Consider the following 23,017-nt stretch of genomic DNA (forward strand, 5'->3'; position numbering starts at 1 on the left):
GGGCCGTCGTATGCAATTGCTCCCTATCACCGTCATAGCATTTGACTCTTAAGCATGAGAAAATTATAAACTCTTTTATTAATTAATAATTACTTTGATTTGTTCGGCGGATTCTTCGGGTTCCTTAGACCGACACTTTGGGTAGTTATGTAATTAATAGTTAGAGGATTATATTTTCATTATTTGCATCATTGCTACTTGTATTTATTTTGTATTGATTATGGTTGATCACAAAGTAAATTCGAAGGCTTTCGTATGTTTTTAGACAAAATGATTTATTATATATTTATTTATTTAAATTATTATTTTTGTCAAACAAATGTTTTATTGTGATCGAGCCAGAAATAATCAATGGTACCAAAATAAATATATTAATTAAGTAGTCGGATTGATGGCTTTATTTATCCGATAACTAATTATGCATAGAGGGGTCAAAGTGCAATATTGACTTAGTGGTTATTTATTATATAATTGGAGTTCAATTAATTTCTTTTAGTGGAGTATAAATTAATTTATGAATTAATTGAATTGGGTCCATGGACCGGACCAATTATTAATTCATTATAGCCAATAAAATAATAGGCCCAATGGATTCTCACTCATAACCCAACTTGATATTGGAATTTTATTAGATTTGAGACATGTGAATTAGAGATTGAGAATGATTTGTTGTTTTCTTTTCTTTATCTTTTTATTGCCTATAAATATACATGGTCTATGTATATTTTTTGGTGTAATTTTTGGAAGAAGGAAAAAGGAATAAATTTTCTCTCTCTAGAAAATTAAGGTTAGTGTTCTCATCTAATGAAGGCTCCCACAAGTCTAGTTTTTTAAGGTCATTCTTGGAGGCTTATGAGTGATTCCTAAAGGTAAGACCATTACCAAGAAGATCGAGATCCATGAAAAATGTATCTAGTAAAAGGGATTTACAATAAGTGAGAACATTCACTTTAGAGGAGAGATCTAAAGTTTACTCAAACCTTGATGTAAGTATTCAATCTTTTAATTGAATGATACATCATGTTTTATTTTTGCATAAAACTTGTCTTTACGTGATGAATCAAGATTTATGAATTTAAATCCCTCGAAAAGTTTTTAAATATTGCACGTTTCCCAACACTATCAAGTATATTGTATTTCTAACTTGTAACATCTCATATTAAATGAAAGACATGAGTTATGGTTTTTGAACTCAATTAGACACGATAATTTCCATCACATCTCAACTATTCCATTATATGCCTTTAAAAAATAAAAAATAAAAAACTATTCCCTAATAGGAACAAGTATATTAAAACCCTTGTTACACTTCTCTTTTTTCTAACAATTATGTTAAAATTATGACATCTACTGAAGACAGGATTGATCAATCACGAAAATATTTCGTCAACTCCTTTTCTAGTCGTCCAGTCGTGCCCACCACAATTACATCAGCATGCAGTTAGAAATGGGACAACAAATCAAATATCAATCTAAGATAAGTCAGAATCTACGATATGATGGGTAACCACGAGGTGCTGAAAATGGATCATAAAAACAACGGCGCAACTAAATATTTATGCTTCAACACCTTATGCCTGTTGTCACACAATATAGTGAAATAGACAGCATATTTATATTATCCCAACTATTTTTTTATTTTTTTCCCCTACCCTGACAAAACAAACAAAACAAAACAACAGCTAAAGAGAAATAGAACAAGAGAGGGAGGGGGAGAGCTCAGAATCAACAGCACTAAGCAGCCAAGAAGGCCATACTGTCCAATCGAAATCGCCATGTTTGAACTTTAAAGCCCATTGGCTTAGAAGATGGGTAACCTTGTTGGTGGTTCTCGGAGTCCATAAAAGCTAGATATCAGGGAAGAAACAGATGATCTCTATGACATCTTCAATAAGGATGGTTGAAAGCTCAGTGGAGGAGCAATGGTTCATCACATTTGAGCAATCTCCTTCAATGTCTATGGAGGAGTATCCCGATTGAGAGAATGAAAGATCGACCCTTTTTGGGGCATAGAGGCTTCAGCAACTCTGGGTTAGGGATGATGTTCAGAAAAATAGTGGCCACACAAACAGGGCAACCATCGGAATTGCAAAGGATGAATCCACCACCTACTTGATTGAGAGAATTAAAATAGACAGCATCGAGATTAAGCTTAAATCGACCATTGGAAGGAGCTGACCATGTTGAAAGTATAGTAGAGGAAGGCAGAGAGGATCCTTGGGAAATAGCATGACAATGTGAATTAAGCAGTAGCCAGACTCTTGCTTATCCAAACTTCTGATCCCAATGAATCAAGTAGTACAAGAAATGCATCTGCTGGCCATATCTTTAGAAAAATTTCAGAGCTGAAAGATCCGGATGAAATGTATCCCAAGAAAATTGTGTTACTTCATCTGCACTGGTTCGTACACTAAAGTCAAAGAGATTACACAATTATGATAGACCACTTCCAAGAGTTTTTTCGAGAGGGATTCGTGACAAACATAAAAAAGTAGTCCGTTGTACTGCCAATAGGTACTGGAAAAGTATGTGATCTTTTAGCCCTGTTGAGTTTTGCAGTTGATCATTAGACAGCACTGTTCCAGAATACAGAATAGGCCTTAGATGAGTCCTAGAAGTAAAGGAGATTTTGAACCCTTCGAAAGCGTCAAATTTGACCTTCCTCAAATGGATGGATCTGTGATTCATTCTAGAACCAAGCACAGAGAAATGGGGTAGTTACATATACAAACCAAACAAACTACTCTACCAAACAAAGCTGGAAAAGATTCCCTTGATGAACTATGGCGTCCCCACAAATTGGTTCAAGACGACGCCATAGTACACATCCTCAATAATCATAGTCAGGGATGACATTTCCCATAATCAATCACTAAACGAGTTGTCTGCAACTTGTTTTATCACCAATAGTCCTTACAGGAGCATGAACCCCCAACAAAATGATGAAAACGATTACGGTCCCTAAGAACAATCTTCCGGTCATATATCCTTGATATAAGCTTAAAGGCCAAATGACAGTCATCACAAACTCGAAGATTCTTAACAATTCGGATAGGGGATCTTGGAGCTGTGCTAAGAAGCGCAAAAGCAACAGCTATCTTCTCACTGTGAACAGCCAATGCTTTCTCTTTCTCTTGCTCATCAAAATCTTGCAACACTGAGGCTGTTAGAGGTACATATCCAGTATTTTTCAATCTATTGGACATCTCGGCTAACATTTGGTAGATCTCTACAGATTGTGGGTGTGATTTATCAGCGGCAACAAATTCATGGACTGCATTATCAACCTCAACTGAACTGCTACCTGGGGCCTTCTGTATGTTAATGTCTTTCATCATTCTCCTAATATTCACGACCTTGTCCCACTTCTTGGCTTGGGAATATATGTTTGACAAAAGTACATAATTTCCATCTACATGAGGCTCCAGTTCAAGAAGATTCACTGTAGCTTCTTCTGCAAGTTCAACATTCTTGTAGATTCTACAAGCTCCAAGAAAAGCTCTCCAGGCAATGGCATCTGGTGCAATAGGCATACTTCTAATGAGTTCTCTAGCCTCTTGAAGTCGCCCTGCTCTTCCCAAAATGTCAACCATACATCCATAATGTTCAAGTTTAGGAGTGACACCGTAACCATCATTCATGGACTTGAAGTATATCCACCCCTTATCAACCAAACCAATGTGACTGCATGCACTCAACACCCCTATAAAGGTAACATCATTGGGCTTTATTTCTTCAGATATCATCCTGGAGAAATGATCGAGAGCTAACTCACCTAGTCCGTGGTTTGCAAGTCCCATGATCATAGCACTCCAAGCAAACACATCCCTCTTATTCATCTGATTGAAAACTCTCATTGAACTATCAATGTCCCCACACTTCCCATACATATCTACAAGAGCTGTCCCTAGCTTGAGATCTATTTCAATCCTATTTCTCTCTATGCACTCATGAACCATCTTGCCCATACCTAAGGCACCCACATCACCACAAGCACACAATACACTTACCATAGTAATCTTATCGGGCACTATATTTGCTACTTGCATCTCATGAAAAAGCCTCAAAGCCTCATTTGATTGCCTGCTCTTGGCATAGGCAGCAATTATTGAACTCCAAGAAACTACATCCTTTTCACAAGTTCTATCAAACAACTTCTTTGCAACCCCCAATTCACCACGCGAAGCGTACCCATGAATCATGGTATTCCAAGAAACCAAGTCCTTGTCAGGCATCTTATCAAACAGTTCTTGAGCTGAACTTATCTCCCCTACACGAACATACTCAGCTAGCAGGACATTATATGAAACTAAATCCGGGTCAGTCATTTCATCGAAAACGTTATGTGCAACATCTATATGGCCAAATTTAGCGTACATTTCAATAAGTGCAGTTTGTATAAACAAATCACAACCAAACCCAAGTTTTAACACTTGGGTATGTATTGTTCGACCATTTGAACAGTCAGTGGATCTCCCACATGCTTGAAGAACTAGAGAAAGGCTAAAACTATCGACGAATATGCCTTGTTGAAGACGCATTTGGACAAAAAGGGACAAAGACTCATTAGGATTTTGGGAATTCAAGTAAGCCCTGATCATGGTGTTCCAAATGAAGGTGTCCGGCAAGGAAATTGCGTCGAACAGAGAGCGGGCGTAAGGTAACTCAGTGGATGAAGAAGAAGATGATGAAAAGATTCGACGCAAGAGCTTGGCAACGATGAAATTGTTGCGGTCCAGCGAGGTTTTGATGATGAATGAGTGAATTTGGAGGAGGTGAACCAGCTTGGTGGAGTCTTGGATCACAGACATCACCTTCTGTTCTATGGTTTTGGCGTGAGAGTTGAGAAGTACAGACCAGACTCGCATTGCTTCTTGTTACTACATTATTGCAACTTAAACGTCTTTAATTTTAACCAAAAAAAAAACACTTAAACGTCTTTAATTTGTTCTAGTTCTTCTCACAATTGAGAACAGAATTGACTCCTTTTATTGATAACTATATTTTTACTGTTGAACGTTTATGCAGTTACGTAGTCTATCCAATAAATTGACATAAATATCTTTTTATTTGTGGTTTCCAATATTCTTTTAGCTTGGTTTTGAATCTCTTTGGCTAAAATATTAGAGCATAATGTTAATTCAAGATAGTGTTAATATATATATATATATATATATAATTTACAAATATGTTATTAATCATCAGTCGATTATTACCTAAATATTTATGCATGTTCAATAGTAACAGGTCAAGTATTAGTTTCAGTCTAAATCATATAAAACAAGACCGAAAGCAAATCAATAAAAAGTTACAAAATATAAATCACACAGAATGAGAATGGGAGCAAGAGCATGCAGCATTTGTTTAGAAAAATTGTGTAATTTAATTCCAACCATCTTAAAACTGTTCTTAATATAAAATATCACATGGATGAGACATAGTTCTGAATTTTTTATTAAATTATTATTATTTTTCATGTATATGAATATGGTTTTACAAGTTGTCCCTCAAAATCAAGAGCTGAGAAAACCTACTAGGACCAGCATAGTTTCCTAATATTATTTTAGAACTTTTTGTGTGTGTGTGTGTGTGTGTGTTTGATCATTGATGAAGTGTAATATTTTTGAAGAATGTACTAGCAAAATTCAAATTACGTGGAAAAGGACGAACTTGTGGGGTTTAGCTGACAATTGAATCGATACACTATTACATTAATTTTTTATTTTTTATTTTTAAAACATGTGTATCGGCTTTATAACACAAACATCATTTAAGTTAAAAGTGTAGTTCAAAAACGAGACCTCATGGATTTATCTTTCGCGTCCCTTCCAACGCCGCTATATCCCTGAGTCCTAACCAAATATCTAAAAAATACATTTGTTAATATATATAGATGTCAAAAAACTGTTGTTTCTTAAATATTAGATAGTTTTTGGCAACACATTATATGAAGTATTCTTCATAAATATTTTTTTTTTAAAAATTATTTAACATATCTTTTATAAATGAAAACATGGGATTTTTTTATTTTTTATTTTTTAGTAATTATTAGTTTGGTTTTGAGGTAGTGAATATTAATTCTTCATAATCATAATTAGATCCAAACGGTAATCATCCATTATCAGGTTCACTTGCATGACAGAGAATCAAAAAAGATAAAAAGAAAAAGAAGGATGGGCCGTGACGCTAGAAGGGATTTGTTTCACTTTTTCTCCTTTTATGTTTTCTTCACAAGTAAGCTGATCTTGATGCTCTCATGAATGAAGAGGTTAGTTCCTACCCTTTCTGTAAATAGACTAATATGACCCCTATGGTATTCTTTTTTATGATATTTATCATAACAAAAAAAAATATTACCCATTTAGTAGAAAATTTAGAAAGAAATCGGATTAAAACTGCCAATATTTCATTATAGAATATTTGTTTTAAATAGTTGGGTGGTGTTACAGAAAATTGGTTAAAAAAAAAATAAATAAATAAAAAACTATCAAGTTGCATCCAAAGCATATTTGTATGTGCGCCAATAAATTATACAATTTTCATAGAAGGTGTTCCCTAGTTACTTCGATTAAAAGTAATACTAGCAAGGGCAATTGAGGCATTCTAAGGAAGATACATCTAATTTATAAATGTGCTGAGATCCAATGAATACAAAAACTGTGGTATCACATCTTTTTATAAAGCCAAGAATTTCTTCCTTGATGTTCTCAAACTGATTTCATACATATATACTACTTCTACTTGATGTGATGAGTGTGCCAAGTTCCAGTTCCAAATTCTAATAGGGGTCCCTGCAAAATTAAAGCTCCAGAACAACAATGTCCTCTGCTAATTCACTAAAGCTCCTGCTTGCTCTGATCTGTTTGTCAGCAGTTGTACGAAAATCTGGTAAATTTTCAAGAGCATGTTGATTATATTTTTACTTATTGAATGAATTTGGTCTTCATTAATGCTTGATCCAAGATGATCGATCCTTACAGTGCGAAATTCATTAATATGGATGTGTTAAGCTTTTAAAAATCCATAATGTCTCAGGGAATTTAGATCATTACGATAATAGAAAAGCCAGCTGTCATATAACAAGAACATAAAATGATTCCATTGATTTTTAGTTAGTTGTTTGATTCAAAGTCTCATTCCATCTCAATACTTGTTGAGAAAGAAATGGAGTTCTGCTTCCGTGTTATTGTTGAATTGTTTTTTATTTGTACGTTTTTTTCATATCAGATAAATCCGGGATACTCTTCTTCAACATGTTTTTGTTTGTTAATCTTTTTCTATAATGATGGATTCACGTACATAATTTGCCTTCCATCTTTTTAATTGTTGGTTGATGAATGGTAGATGGGCAGTTTGAGGAGTGGTGCATAGCTGACGAGCAGACACCAGATGAGGATCTGCAAACAGCTCTTGACTGGGCTTGTGGGAATGGTGCTGATTGTAGCAAGATACAAGTGAACAAGGCTTGCTATCTGCCAAACACTCTCAAGGACCACGCCTCGTATGCATTCAACAGCTACTATCAGAAACTCAAGCACAAAGGAGCAACTTGTTACTTCAGTGCTGCTGCAATCATCACTGCTCTTGACCCAAGTAAGAGTTAGTAATTCCCAATTAACTCTTTTTCCATATATGCATCTGCATTGCTCAACCAAAAATCATATCAAGGAAAGTAAATTATACTATATCATAATTAGTATATACCTTCATTTTCTAACATGTATAGGTCTCTAGTATATAACCTTTTCCAGATGCCGGGAATTTGCTTCTGTATCAAGCAATGTGTGACCCGGGAAACTTGGGGATGCACCAAATTAAGGGCAAGTCCATGTGCCTAAAAGTATAGCCCATGTGCGAATATATATATATATATATATATATATATATATATATATATATATATATTTTGAATTTATACTTGATTTTGAAGAATATGCTCAAAGATTTATCTGCAGTGAAAAGAAATCAAGCTTAGTGTCACGGACTTGAACCTTTTCAAGCTCTCGTGCGACCTTAGACACTTTCAAGCCCCCTTGAAGCGCTAAGTCAGCCTACCCGGGTGTGCTAGCTTAGTGAAGACTAAGGCTAGACAAGTGTTTTGCTTACTTGGGTGTGTAGGAAGAGGTTAGGCAAGTGAGCAAGAGAGTTTGGGAATGTATACAACTTGTATTACTTGAGAGGAGAGATTACAACTTGGTTGCTTGGTAAGGAGCAAATGAACTCCCACCTCCTATTTATAGGCCTTTGGCCTTACAAGAACATTCTAGATGTGTACAAATGTGTGGCCTAGATTTAGTATCTAGAATCCTCCAGAAATATCTACACAACTCTAGAACTATCTACTATGAACAAGACAAGTCTAGAGAATTATAGAGAATTCTATACAACTCTAGACAAGTCTAGAAAAGGCTAGACAACTCCACACTAATCTAGAAAATTCCGGAAAGTTCCATACTTGTGTAGAGAAGTCTAGAAAGCTCTAGTCCATGCAGGCTCCATGTCATCGTCTGTTGGGCGCCTGCGTGGCAGAGCCTCTTGGTAGCGGGGTGTGACATTAGGCTATGGAAGGAACACAAAATTTTAGCAAACACCACCATATATTGTTCTGTTGTCCTGAGGTGGGTAGTATGGAATAGCTAGTACATTTCATTAGGTTCTCACAGCAGCATTTAGAAGTTTCTTCATCAAATAAGATAGCAAGTCTCCAACCTTGTTCAAATAGTTGAAGTACAAATAGACTCCAATCCGAACAGGCTTGTATGAATTGGCCATTTAGAATAGTTGAATCAGGACAAATAATTTTCATCCCATTTATTTAATTAATATATTAAATATGTGAGAATATCATGAGTTTTGGTCATCTCATTTGGATACAATTTTTGCAGAAAACCATTTTAAAAAGTATTGGCCAGAAGTTAAATTGATGTATGATAATTATAATATTGAAAAAATTTCGAAACCAGTTCAAGGTTAGCACACACTTAATTCACCAACTAGTGCATATTTATATAAGGTGGGATGGGATGGTCAATTCTTTTTGTAATGCGAGCATGAGTACTGTACTGGGAACCAAAACAGAGTGAATAAAATATAATATATATTGGAGGTGGAACTAAATGAAGTCAAAAATCCTTTCAACTCTCAAGTACCATAAAATATGTGAGACTGGTTAAAGGCTTCATGAGTCTTGCATTAGCCGGAGACAAAATGCTAATTTCATCTCAAACAAACTACATAAGAGGAAGTACACATTTTTTATAATCGTCTTATGATTTTAATACATCTGACCAAAAAAACAAACATTGTGACTCTTCTTTTTGTTTGACGACAGGTCATGGTTCATGCAAGTTTGAGGATCTTTCCTGAATCGAAAGCATCGAGGATACCGCCCTATTTCTTCCTTGTAGTTTTGAGGAATTTCTTTTCTTGAAAGAGTTTCCCAGGAAAATATTGTCCCAACTTTGTTACTACTATGAAATTCCCTAATAACAGTGCAATTAGCTCTTTGATGTTATGTATGTGTATATAATATATAATATATATATATACATACATTATAAAGCGATGGTTTTGAAGGGAGAGATTTCGACATTAAAAGATGGGCATATGATGCATATCCCATGGGCTGGGCCGTCAACACCATAACCTTCATTACTACGGGCGTAGATTGGTTCGTATACACTATGGTTATATTTTCAACACTCCCTCTACATTTTTGCACAAGTTAAACGATGTGGCTCCTATCTAGATAAACACCACTTAAACTAAAAATAATAATTATAAACATTAATGCACAACAGTTAGTTAAACTAACACAAATGATACCCCCACATTCGTTCAAAAATTCATGGGACATTGTATCATTTATTAGACTATTATCAATTATTATTATTATTTTAAGGATTGTAGAAAGTATTTGAAATTATCCCTAACAAATGGAAATCTTCACTTCTTTTTTTTTTTTTTTTTGACAAAATTTAAGATTTATGAGAAAATAAATATATATTTTTTATAATCTTGGTAATTGCAACTTCATGTTTTTGATGGTATTTTTATTAATTTCATGCCTTAAAACAAAGTGAAATTCAAAAATTTACGTTTTCAAATCAAACCAACTAAATGGATTTAAAACTCTAGTTATTAAGTATGAAAATTTTTACATTAATATAAATGCATGAGCTAGAGAAGTAGCAAAAACCATCTCTTATATTATCAATATTTTATAAAATATGTATTTCAATATATTATTACATTATATTTGTCTAAGATCACATACAAATTTGAGAGAGTAAACATTAAATAAAAAAAATATTACAAAAGATTCACATTACAGAAGAAAAGTCACTTAAACAAAGAATGACGTGATGTTTATTTGGTTGATCACGGAACGCCTTTACCATAAAGAGGAATTTATCAAGCCTGTTACCTTTGGCACTTGTCTGGTTCATAGGTGTGAGTACTACTGCAAGGAATGTATGAATTGTACTTCCTCCCCGGCCCTGGATATCTCAATAGTCTTGCTCTTGGAAAATGTACTCGACTTAATGCTCACAGAAAACTCTTACAATGTTTCAAATAAACTTCCAGTTCCTTATTAGGCTAAGGAGCTTACAATGAATGAATAAGATCTATTCACATTTCTACCATATAGGTCAGAATCCTAAAATTTCGTTTTAGAGTTCTTAAAAAAATAATCTATACCAAGTCCAGAGAATTATATATAAATATCTACAAGTTTAGATGTCTCTACGCCACTTTAGATAATTTTGGATAATCTATATGTGTGAAAAAGTTTAAAATGTTCCGCCTATAATGCTAGGTTTGGTTGGATGGAAGGATTGAGGGAGGATGGATGTATAAATATTTTTGTGTTTGGTTGGAGGGAAGGGAAGAGAGGGAGGAAACAAGGAGGGATGAAGCTAGCATCCCTCCTTCCTTTATGCTTCCTATCCCCCCACTTTTGAGGAAAGAAAGGAGAGAGAGAAAACATAACTACCTAAAAATTTGTAATTTACAAATGTAACCTTTTCAAAAAAATTGAAATAAATATCTATCTTTTTATAATTTTATATAAAAGGGCGTATTGGTAAAAATAATATAAGAACCTTCCTTCCCTTCCTTCCAACCAAATAAGAAAAAAGTATCACTCAATTCATATTTTCTACTATCCATTCCATTCAACCAAACACAAAATGGGAAAGACACCATCCCTTCCCTATGGATCGATATCTCATCCATCCCTCCCCCTATCTCTTCCATCCATTTTTTCATCTCTTCAATCAAACGAAGCATAAAGGCTCTAATGCTTTGTTTAGTTAGAGGGAAGGATTAAGGATGGATGGATGAGAAGAGGGATGGATGAAGCCTTTCATGTTTGGTGGAAGGGAAGAAAAGGAGGAAGCAAGGAGGAACATTCCTCATTTCTTGATATTTTTCTATCCGTTCAATTTTGGGGGAAGAGATGGGAGAGAAAGTGAATAACTAACTAAAAATATACAATTTATAATTTTAACCTTTTCAAAAAAATTCAAATAAATATATACCTTTTATTATTTTATACAGTGAAGGTATATTTCTAAAAAAATATAAAAATTCTCTTTCCTTTCCTTGCAACCAAACAAAAAAAGTATGACCCCATCCGTTCTTTCTACCATCCATTCCATTCAACTAAACAAAAATTGGGAGAGACGTCTTCCCTACACTAGGGATTCCTCATCCCTCCCCTCCCTACCTCTTCCATCCATTTTTTCATCCCCAACCAAACGGAGCATAAGTCATTGTTCACTTGTTCGTTTGCATGGCATAACCTTACACTATGAAGTGTGACACTTAGCTTATTTTGCTAACTTGTAAGTTTGAATTTATTTTTCACATGGTAATATATGTGAAAGACAAATGGAATGGAAATTCACGTGAAAGTTTCTTTATAATAATAATGCTTTTTTTAATTATAAGAATAACTCAAAATTTTCACCATGTGCTAAATTTTAAACTAATCCAATAATAATACTAAGGGTGCTTACAATTCGGTTTAAACTGATTTAAAAGTTTTTTGAAACCAACACATTCTTAACGGTTTTAGAAAATCTATAACCAAACCAAACCATTTGACTAAAGGAACTGAACCAAACTAAACCAAACTGTGAAACACCGGTTCAGTTCGGTTCGATTCCAAGTTCCTCTGTTTTTTTTTTTTTTTTATTACAAAAATATTCATATTTCAAAATCCAAACGTTCAACAATAAACCAAGTTAACTAACACATTTACTTTTAGAACATAAGTTAATACATTCAAAATAGCTAATATATTCATTCTTCGCCACTTCTGGAACTAAAGTGTATTTGTGAACACCTTCAGAACTGTAATACCCCTAGTTTCCAAAAGAATAGATTGGGAATTTAATTTTGATAATTTTGATTTTTATTGCATTTTTAATATGTGAGCTATGTGTTTTGGTTTGTTTAATGGATTAAGTGTGTATTTATTTTTAAATTAATGATTTACTTAAATTTGTTTTAATTAATTACTGGGATAATTTGATTGAGTTAATTGTTTTATTTAAATTATTTAGTTGATTTTTATTATTTTTTTTTTTAGTTAATTGGTGTGTATTTGATTTAATTATTTACGTGTATTAGTTGATTGTTATTAATTACTGTAATTACGTAATTGTTTAATATAGTTAATTCACGATTTATGGGAGCTGGTGTATCGTGACTTAGGGTTTTAGGTGTCAAGATGTAGCCGCCTTGTTAATTTGCCTATTAAGATGTTTTATTCTTAAAATACAACTAGAATTAGGGTTTAGGGTTTATAAGTCTATAAATATACATATGTACATTCTACCTAAGGTTGCAAACAAATAAAATTCCCGGAGAAACAGAGGGAGGAGTTAGAAAGAAACGCAGAGTAACCTTAGTTGATTATTAAAGCAGTTCAAAGAGGAAGGCACGGGGTGTTTCTGGGTTAAACCAAAGCATTGGAGTAGCAGACTTGCAGTTAGGACACAAAACGTATCTTACAAAAACTGTGGAATTAGAGTTTCAAATCTGAAACTTAAAGGCAAGTTTCTGATCTTCTCTTTCCCAGGAATTTGTGTTCTATGCATGCTTAGTTACACTCCAAGAATTAAAGTAAGACTTAATTACATCATTTATACATGTTGAAACAGTTTCTAACATCTTTGAATTTAATCTGTTTAGCAGTAGTTTGCAAGTTCAATTTAAAACTCTGATTGTCGTTCTTCTATAAACTGATGTTTATTTCCATTCTTGTTCATATAACTCTATCTTGTGATTAATCTGGGATAAGGATAGGACTTTAAAATCTGTAAAAACTGTTTTTAAAGACTGAAACCGCCGGAGTCAAAAATGACAGATGCAGAACAAGCCAGGGCTCTTAGGGGTGAGAGCAGGCTCCAAAAATGGAGGGAGCCTGCTCCCAAAACACTAGAGCCGGCTTTCTAGGGGTGAGAGCCGGCTCCCACCCATCTAGAGCCAGCTCCCAAGGAAGGGGAACCGGCTCTCCTAGTTTGGAGAAGGCTCTGTGAAACTTAGAGCCTTCTCTTTCTCTTAATGGTGCGTAAAATTGAAATTTTATATTCTGTTTGGCTGAGTCTGAGTTTCTGGAATGGTTTAAAGGCTGTTTTAGTGATGTAATACACTGCTTAAGATATATGAAATAATTAAGAAGAAAGCTTACATTCAGAATCTAGGACATAATTAACATCAGTTTGATCGAAGGTCTGTATGTGGTTAAGGGAGCAACTGACTTGTGTTGCAAACTGATTTGCAATTTGATTTCTTTGCATGATCTTAAGTTTTAATCATGTTCTGTAGTTGAGTTATGAGCATTATGTTATTTAAATACATATATGCTTTGTTGGGATTGATTAATAATTTAAATCTGTTATACCTCTCATTTGTTATAACACTATTTGGAGGAAATTTGATGCCTTTGCATGTTCTTAGGTTTGGAATCATGTTTTGCAGCTCTGTTATAAGCATGTTATTATTTAATAATGTGTATGCTTGGTTGGAATAGACTGATGTTTAAGTCTGTACATAAATGTATCAATTATAGTACTGTTTAGATAAGTAAGTTTCATAAACCTGTTTTATTAAACTTAATGGATTGAAACTTGGGTTCTAAATCTTTCAGTGGAGGCATGACTTAGTTACACCCATGTTTAACTATACTTATGTTGGACCAAATTTATATACACTTGCTACGGAACTACATCAATTTATGGACAAGTTGAAGAATGTAAATGCTTGGATTATTTTAGCAGTTTACATTATTAGAATGTTATTGTTAGGCTTTATAATGAATGTTTAATATTGATATATATGTATTAGATTATAATGATGCATATTTTGGAGAATGGTTGTTAAATACATAGTATTATTTGTAAACTATGTTATTTGGAGGGTTGTATGCACCGGTATGGGACGGTGGCATACTAGGGACGGATTAATTAAAATACTAACTCCTACCTATTTTGGAATAAGTTGGATTAACTATAAAAGTTAAGTTCTACTTATATGGATATATATGCACCGGTATGGGACGGTGGCATATTAGGGATGGCTTAGTTTAAAAACACTAAGACCTACCTATTCTGAAATAAGATGAATTAACTACAAAAGTTAAGTCCTACTTATAACTTTGTGTCAGGTCAATAAAATTTTTGAATGACACACCTTGAATGGACTTTATATATTTATGTTATGGTGCCATAGTATGAGCTTGAGTTTCAGGACCATGGTTAGGGTGCGTATATCGTCTAGGATGGATAACTAGATAGTGGTTTTGTTCACTGGTAGGTCTAGATACACATGACCACATTACGTGCGATTTGCATGGTATCTCTACTCAGGCTGAGACATACCTATTGGACTAGTGAGCGTCCTATAGTGTGTAATATATACATATATGAACTATTCTAGATATTGTTGAGTTTATCTAAAATGTATCTGCGTATCGGATTCCTGTTTGGATCGTAATAGATCAGGACTTACATGTGGGCCTGATCCACTCTATTATTTTTCAGGTGTTCGACAGTTCCAGGCTTGGAGCTTGATCGTGTTGATGCAGATACAGACACTCACTCTTCCGGTTACATAGGATTTCCCTTCTACTTTAATTTTAGATTTTAATTCTGTAAATTTATTCAAGGATTTGGGATTAGGGTCTACTAGGTGGATTCCCGAGTTGTACGGTTTTAAATTATATTAATTTATTATTTCAAGTTTGAGAATTCTTATTTTAGATTTCTTTCAGCGTATTATTAGTTTATTTTTAATTCAGTTTTTATTTTCTGCTTGTTTACATATTAATTGTTTGGTATCCCTCGGATCTGTGCTCGGACTTGATTAGTCGTGGCTCTAGAATCGAGGAGTATCACAAGAACTGCTAATAATCTAATACACTTAGAACTATTAATTCAATTAGTAAACACCTTCAGAATTGCCAGAAGCCTAATACATTTAGAACTATTAATTGAACCAACACCACAATTCAAAAAAACAACATTCCGCCACTGTAGAATTATATTATATTATATGTACAATTTAATATATATATGTGTGTGTGTGTGTGTGTGTGTGTAAAACTTAGCGGTTCGGTTTGTTCTGGTTTGATTTTAAATAACCTCAAATCATGACTAAACCAATACCGAACCATTAGTAAACTGAATCAAATTGTCCAATCCGATTCGATTCAATTTGAATTTTCGATTTCAGTAAATTTTTGTACACCTCTAAACGAGACGAGGTAAAAATGGTAGTTCTAACTGCATCACATGAGGTCATTGATTTAACCCTCTTTCTTAAACTCTTGTTATATGTATATATGGGAGAGGAGTAATTGCATATTTCACATATATATATATAGTAAAGTGCAAAATAGTCCCTTATAATATGTGAAATATGCAATTACTCCCTTATTGTTCGAAAAAAAACCCTTGTTTTCAATTTGTGCAAATAAGGACAAATCATAATTTTGGTGGTAAAATTACTAAATTAACCTTACTTTATCATTACCAATAAAAAAGTAAAAAAGGGTAAAAGATAAAATGTCAAAATTACCCTTAAAGTCATAACATAACAGCATAAGTATTTTAAATCAAAGCTAATTCATCTCATAACAATTTGTGTCCAAGCATATTCATTTATTTAATTATTATTATTATATGAGAAGAGATATTATTAGTAGAGACAGAGAAATTTTAGAGAGAGAAAAAAAGTAGAAAGAGAGATAATACTGGCCACCACAAAAAAATAATTTAGAGAAAAAAAATAAGTTAGAGAGAGAATATCCACGGTGACATATATATATATATATATATATATATATATATTTCTTAGAAAGATAGATTGGTATTGAAGCACATCCAAACAAGTCCATTCAAATATATACAAAATTAGTAAAGGTGTCCATTCAAATATATACAAAATTAGTAAAGGTATTCTTGTCACACAAAAAAGACGCTTTTGGATTTTTTTTTTAAAAAATGACATCACTAACTGTTTTTTATCAACGAATCTATTCAATATGGGACAAATTGCTCAAAATATAAATAATATAAGAAGTTATATGCATACACATGACGCAATAATAAACTGACAAGTGTCTTTATATTTAAAATAATAAAAAATAAATAATTTTTAGCTATATGAGGTAAATCCAAATAAATCTGAATTACATTCTAACCCAGTTTAGTATTGTAGAATTACTTTTTATTTAGTTTTGTATATCTAAACTAGACTATATATAACATGCAAAAGTATATATTTTATTTATTAGAATTTGATTCGGATTCATTTAGGTTTATTTGGATAGCTATCAAATTATTTATTTTTTAATATTTTAAATATAAGGACATTTATTAATTTAACATTAGGCCACATAGTATAAATTTTTTACTCATTTAGGCAAGTCTTGTCCATATATATATATATATATATATAGATATATATCATTCGATTCATTTGGTCGAGAGTACGAGTGTGTGTGTATAAATATGTCTATATCGGCCAAATGATAAGCGCAATGGGTACTTGTGCCCCTTCCTCAGTAGTCAGTACCAACTCGAAAGTTCACTCTCGCATTTATCCCATGCCATGGAGGACGACTGACCCACGCCAGCTATACCAACATTTTTCGAGTAATAAATTTGGAGATGGCGGTGGAAGAAAGAAAGATAAGAAAAGCATTAATAGAGAAGATAGAGGATTGTTATCATATCCATAGCACATGAGAGATAACCATCCTCAAAGTGACACATCAACCTTACAAAAATAAAAAAAAATAAAAAAACCGTTTCATTTTATTTGGGAATCGGGATATCCTCAAGTTTTATTTTCAGTGGCACAACATGCTTTCACCTAATGAGACTATATTAATTTCAAGTCGACAAAGACAAAAAAATAAAATTCAAGTCGATAATTCCTGTTAGTTTCACCTAACTTTATCATAGAAATTAGAATGGATTTATCTAAAAAGTTCACACAGAGAGAAGTAATTTCCAAAGGAAAAATATATATATATATAGTGAAGTGAATCTTTTCTTGTATATAGTAGCCTCAATTCTCAAATAGGCAAAAAAAAATTTTTTTTTGGGAAATAGGCAAAACTAACTTCTCAAATTTAAAGAAAGGATTACCATGTTCTACTTTTGAAAGTGTACCTTTTAATCCTCAATTATATAATTAAGGCATTTGCAAAAGAAGTGAATAGTCTGTTACACTATATAAATATAGTAGTACGTGGCCGCACATCAACACTAGATTTACTCAGAGACAAAAAAAAATAAAAAAATAAAAAAATAAATTAATGCACCTAAAGTATCAATATATCAATAATAATTAGTAGTCACTTATTAATTAAACACTAATACTGAATAATTTAACTAGTGAAATAAATGTAATTTTACTTATATAACAAAATATAGTTGATTGTCAAATACACCTTAATATCATGACACGGCAATATGCAATGATGTCCATCACTTTACAAATACTATGGAGCATCAAAACGTGGTCACTTTAATTAATTTATAGCCAGCACTTTAGCCATATCTTTTGATGTTCTGCTTCAAGTTTTCCAGCGCACCACACTCACACTTGATAACCAAACCCACTAGGTGTACTATGATGGGTCAACATAAATTCCACACCTTCCCTCAATTAGTATATTTAAGGCACTCCTCACCCTTACCCCTTCCTCGGGACAACAAATCATCGCCCTTTCCTAGAAGAAAAAGCAGGCTAGCCTACACCTAATTCTTACTTAAGCTTTCTTTTCCCACAGAATCCTTAAATGCTTCTCCAGATGTCAGATTACTTCCATTTAATGCTGTATTATGTTCCATTTAATGCCCATAATTATTAAGGTAAGGTGTCCCAATGTTTAACACTTTACACACATACATTGTCTATACGCTCATGCCTAGATAAGATACTGTATACTATACTGTTATACTGTATGTAACATTTTTTTAATTAGGCCAAGGGGTACGTATACAGTGTCCGGTAGAGCCACTAAGTTGTGCCACCTGGCAATCGGACACGTTACACCAAAGCTCTACCACCAGTTTTATCAAAAAACAAAAAAAAAACGCTCTACCACCAGATAGATATTTGGAGTTTAAATAAATCAAACCAAAAAACACAAAACTAAAATATGAAAATATTTTTAAAAAATGTATTGTGGGTGTCTATTTAAGTAGTGGGAATTGGGAATTGTTTTTAAGTACTGGAGTTTGGTGCGAGTGTGAGCCCTGTTTGAGTGTTTGTTGGTAGAGCTAGTACTAGTATTTGTAAAGATGAGCTATCTTGGTGTTGGGGTGAGTCCGGGGAATGTTCCAGTGTATCATGGGAGTAACTTGAAAGTAATTGATCGGAGGGTGAGGCTTGCGGAGTTGGTTTTGAGGTGTGTGATCTGTGGTTTAGGTGTTGTTGCAGCTGTTCTTGTGGGTTCTGATACCCAAGTCAAGGAGATCTTTACCATCCAGAAAAAAGCTAAATTCACAGACATGAAAGCCCTTGTGTAAGATCTTCAAACACCCCCCTTTCCTCATCTTTAGATATTTATATTATTTATGTTTATACGTATGTGTTGGATGATCATATATATATATTGGCAGGTTTTTGGTGATAGCCAATGGGTTAGCTGCTGCCTACTCACTGGTTCAAGGGTTGAGATGTGTTGTGAGCATGGTTAGAGGAAGTGTGCTCTTCAACAAGCCCTTGGCTTGGGCTATTTTCTCTGGTGATCAGGTATATATATGTGTGTGTGTGTGTGTGTGTGTGTGTGTGTGTGGACTATATTATATAATGCTGCTTCAACATGTCCATCATCATAATCCGGCCATCTGATTATGAAGCTGTTCAGCACATGAGAGTTCTTTCTGGGGATTGAAGTGGGGAAGGGAACAGGGGAGGATTTGGCTTTTCTGTGGTTTAATCAATTAGTATGTGATAGATAGATAGGTTTCAGTACTTTTGATTAATTTCACATGTAGCTGAAAATAGTTTGGGAATGTGGATCTAGACTCTAAATGGTTTGAATTTCATCTAATCATGCTTGTTACCAGTAATAAAACCTATTATGAATCCCAAAAATTATTACCCTGAAGCTCATTGCATGCGTGCCACGTGAGAAAGAGCGCATTGAAGATGCAGTAGTTGATCTGATTCCTAACACTATTTATTGTGCTCCAGCGAGTGCAGTACTCTCTCTTGCATCACTACTAGTACTATTTTTTTATATTTTTATTTTATAGTAATGCTGTCAATAGTAGTCATGACAACTTGCGCTCCACATTTAACCATTTGAAACTATTTTTTTTTTTTCTTCAAATTTGGGAAAAATCAAATGAATTATTTAATTTATTTGTCAATCTAGCGGTTAAATGTGGAGAGTTCATGTCTCTTCTCATGGAGAATGTATTAAGCTACATTGAACGCACCGTGCAGCGGGGTGCTCATCTGAGCCGCACGTGTTATGTATGTACAGCTCGGATGAGCCGGTGCACCGTGCACCCGGCACACCCAACCGAATATCTATTCCTTGTCACGAGTGAGCGAGCTTTCTTAATAGCATTACTTATATTTTTATGGAGAGGAAGTCTATCATGAGGGCACTTCCGCTGAGCTCGACCTTTAGTAGCCGTTGGATTCAGGCTGTAACATCAGTTCCTTGATCAACAAGAGTGCCCTCATTATATTTTTCTTTCGATCCATATATCACCATTCAGGCTGTGGAAGTTCAGGGCTATAAAAAGAAGGCCGTAGCATTATTTGATTTTGAGGAAATAATGGCTGCACATATTAGGCTCTACTAGGACGGTAGGACGGTAGGACCCAGTCTGGTCTTCAAATATGCTCCATTCTGAAGAGGTACGGATTTGTAAATAAAACATATTTATGCTCTCCACCCAACCCCAGTACCCCACCCTGTTAACTAGCAGTAATTGAGTCCTTTAGTCCTGAGAGTATCTTGATTAATTTGGCCGGTGATGTGAATGTGATACTACTCCAAAGACGCCGAATACATTGATTTCAGACATTTTATTGGTGAAGCAATTAACTCAGAACTAGGTTTGTGCTTAATTGGTTTATAGCGGCCTAAACAAATTTTTTTTTTTTAATCTCTTAACCATTTTAATACGTCTCTCTTTCGATTTCATTTAGTCTATAAAAACGTCAAGAGTAAGATTAAGAATCAGAAGGAATAATTGAAATATCTTCTTTTCTTTTTTCCTCCAAACAACAAGAATACTAAACCTCCTTAATGTCATTACCATGTTTTGAATTCTCTTAACTCAATGCCTATCAAAAAGTTAAAATAAATAAATAAATTCTCTTATTCAATGAACTTGGCTGTCCCCACTAGAAATCCTGGTCAGTTGTCAAAAAGCTTAATTAACTAGATGTAATTGCAGGGCTGCCCATTTGATCAACACACTTAAATTCAGTATAATTTATATTCAGCATGATTAGAGTTAGCATTTAAATATTATTGACATTTTATGATGATCATAATAATATAATGCTTCTAGATAAACTCATTTGTGTGCAGTTGATGGCGTACATGACATTGGCTGCTGTGGCTACTGCTGCACAGTCCGCAGTGTTTGCTAAGTTTGGGGAGACAGAGTTGCAGTGGATGAAGATATGCGATATGTACGGGAAGTTCTGCAACCAAGTGGGGGAGGGAATAGCCAGTGCACTGATGGTTAGCCTTAGCACGGTGATCCTCTCCGGCATTTCAGCTTTTAGTCTCTTCCGCTTGTATGGAGACAACAAAGCCAAGAGCAGTGGGAGATGGTAGTAGGCTAAACTAAACTACCTCTCTTTTTACCACAAAGATATGTAACTTGGTGGTCTTTTCCTATAATGTGTTAAGGCCTTGGTCAGAATCAAAAGTGCAGTGTAAAACTTACCAGGAGACCTTAAATTTTTGTTTCAATAATCAAAGTGCAATGTAGATTACTTAGAAACAATTTACGAGTGGTGTGATGAAATTGATCTTGAAATGGTAATTTTTCATCTCCGTTTTAGTGTTCTTCGAAATGACATGGGTAGATCTGTGCGTCCGAGCTGTCGCATATCTTACTTAAAATTCTTGATGCAGTAGCTGTGAAAGGTGATTGGCGTTTAATGTACTCAGGCTCAGGCTGTTTCATATTAACCTTAAAATTGGTCTGCAGTTAAATGGTTTGATTTGTTAGTAATCAAACAACATTTTATCAGTGTAGTTCAAGATGTCATCAACATCCACAATGAAATAGAGAGAAAAACAAAAAAAAAAAATCATAATTTGTTCAACACAAATTAGCATCGCTAGCTGTGTTTAGTGTACACTTTTGAAGTTTATGATAAAGTTGTACTAGTTATAGCCTAAATGTGTATCACCCAAAATGCAGGCTTGAACAAAAGTTGCATTTGAGGAATAATATATTTTCAAGATTGCACAACTGGGTGTTGCAGAAAATTGAAGTTTGCACTAGGGAAAAGTTGAATCATAAACCCTAAAATTGGAAAATTTAGAAATCCAACAAGTAGGCAAAACAACCCTTTGGAGCTAATTCCTTCCAAAAAAAAAAAAAAAAAAAAACCCTTTGGAGCTAATTAGTTGTGCAAGTAACCAAAAGTTTTGGACTTCAAAGCCGAAAATAAATTTCATTTATTCCAAACTGGATTTAATCACTAGACTACTGCCACCTTAAACAGATTTTGCCGCCTCAGTGTGACTATGCTCGTTGACAAATATAGATAATTCAAATCAAAATACAATAATAATAATAATAATAATAATAATAATATGCTAAAAAGAGTAGTGTAAGAAAAATAAATACTTGGTAAATATAAAAATTAAAATATTAACAGATGATATTTTCATTGAATACAATTACAATTACAACTGTAATCCACTTGTATCCTTATTTTGAAGATATGCATAAAATTAAATACAATGATTTAAATAAATAAATAAATAAATAACAAGAAGAATTTTAAGAAGAGGAAAAAAAAAAATTTAACACGAAAAATGAGAGGACTTGGGAAAAAAATTAGAGTTTAATTGAAGAATGAATTTTTTTTTTTTTTTTTTGGGGCCAGGGAGCACATGCCCACACTTCTGGACCTTAATTAGACTTGAAATATACGGAGTTTGATCCAAAATTGGACCCAGTTTAAAGCTCAAAATCTAAACAAAACTTTGTTAGAAGAAGATCTGTGTGGCTCTAGGAGATTCTTAATGGAGTCGGATTTTACCCGAATTCAAGTCAAATTTATCTAATTCTATTTGAATTATCTTTTATATTATCTCGGTCAAATATGGTTCTTATCCATTCAAATTTGAATTAAGGTATAAATTTTGAGAATAAGTTATAAATTCGAATACTGATTAACATACTTTTCTATTCAATTACAAGCCCTATTGACTAGACATAATTTACTTGAGTCGTGTTTGACAATTATTTTTGCTTCATTATTCTTTTATTTATTT

General features: G+C 33.7%; 3 protein-coding genes across 3 annotated transcripts; 2 read left to right on the forward strand and 1 right to left on the reverse strand.

The window, feature by feature from the left end:
• Positions 1 to 1,473: 1,473 nt before the first annotated feature.
• On the reverse strand, positions 1,474 to 4,975 carry LOC132267847 (pentatricopeptide repeat-containing protein At5g66520-like). Its single transcript, XM_059768826.1, has one exon. The coding sequence runs from the start codon at positions 4,866 to 4,868 to the stop codon at positions 2,901 to 2,903; it is 1,968 nt and encodes a 655-aa protein (XP_059624809.1). The 5' UTR covers positions 4,869 to 4,975; the 3' UTR covers positions 1,474 to 2,900.
• Positions 4,976 to 6,669: 1,694 nt separating this feature from the next.
• LOC132271864 (glucan endo-1,3-beta-glucosidase 1-like) lies at positions 6,670 to 9,514 on the forward strand. The gene is made up of 3 exons (XM_059773396.1): positions 6,670 to 6,888; positions 7,345 to 7,593; positions 9,332 to 9,514. Exons 1-3 carry the CDS (start codon positions 6,819 to 6,821, stop codon positions 9,364 to 9,366), a joined length of 354 nt encoding a protein of 117 aa, XP_059629379.1. The 5' UTR covers positions 6,670 to 6,818; the 3' UTR covers positions 9,367 to 9,514.
• Positions 9,515 to 18,675: 9,161 nt separating this feature from the next.
• On the forward strand, positions 18,676 to 21,559 carry LOC132267863 (CASP-like protein 2B1). The gene is made up of 3 exons (XM_059768827.1): positions 18,676 to 19,051; positions 19,149 to 19,281; positions 21,086 to 21,559. Exons 1-3 carry the CDS (start codon positions 18,828 to 18,830, stop codon positions 21,335 to 21,337), a joined length of 609 nt encoding a protein of 202 aa, XP_059624810.1. The 5' UTR covers positions 18,676 to 18,827; the 3' UTR covers positions 21,338 to 21,559.
• The last annotated feature ends 1,458 nt before the right edge of the window (positions 21,560 to 23,017 follow it).

This window comes from Cornus florida, unplaced genomic scaffold (assembly GCF_030987335.1).
Source record: "Cornus florida cultivar Cherokee Brave unplaced genomic scaffold, ASM3098733v1 CherokeeBrave_3.0.0_Hap2_Chr01, whole genome shotgun sequence".
In the NCBI taxonomy this organism is placed as follows: Eukaryota; Viridiplantae; Streptophyta; class Magnoliopsida; order Cornales; family Cornaceae; genus Cornus; species Cornus florida.

Excerpts from the sequence above, each read along its gene's own strand:
- LOC132267847 (XM_059768826.1), bottom strand. The coding sequence starts at position 4,868 with ATGCGAGTCTGGTCTGTACTTCTCAACTCTCACGCCAAAACCATAGAA.
- LOC132271864 (XM_059773396.1), top strand. The coding sequence starts at position 6,819 with ATGTCCTCTGCTAATTCACTAAAGCTCCTGCTTGCTCTGATCTGTTTG. Across the intron at positions 6,889-7,344 it reads AGCAGTTGTACGAAAATCTG|ATGGGCAGTTTGAGGAGTGG; the intron begins GTAAATTTTCAA and ends GATGAATGGTAG. Across the intron at positions 7,594-9,331 it reads CATCACTGCTCTTGACCCAA|GTCATGGTTCATGCAAGTTT; the intron begins GTAAGAGTTAGT and ends GTTTGACGACAG.
- LOC132267863 (XM_059768827.1), top strand. The coding sequence starts at position 18,828 with ATGAGCTATCTTGGTGTTGGGGTGAGTCCGGGGAATGTTCCAGTGTAT. Across the intron at positions 19,052-19,148 it reads ACAGACATGAAAGCCCTTGT|GTTTTTGGTGATAGCCAATG; the intron begins GTAAGATCTTCA and ends ATATATTGGCAG. Across the intron at positions 19,282-21,085 it reads CTATTTTCTCTGGTGATCAG|TTGATGGCGTACATGACATT; the intron begins GTATATATATGT and ends ATTTGTGTGCAG.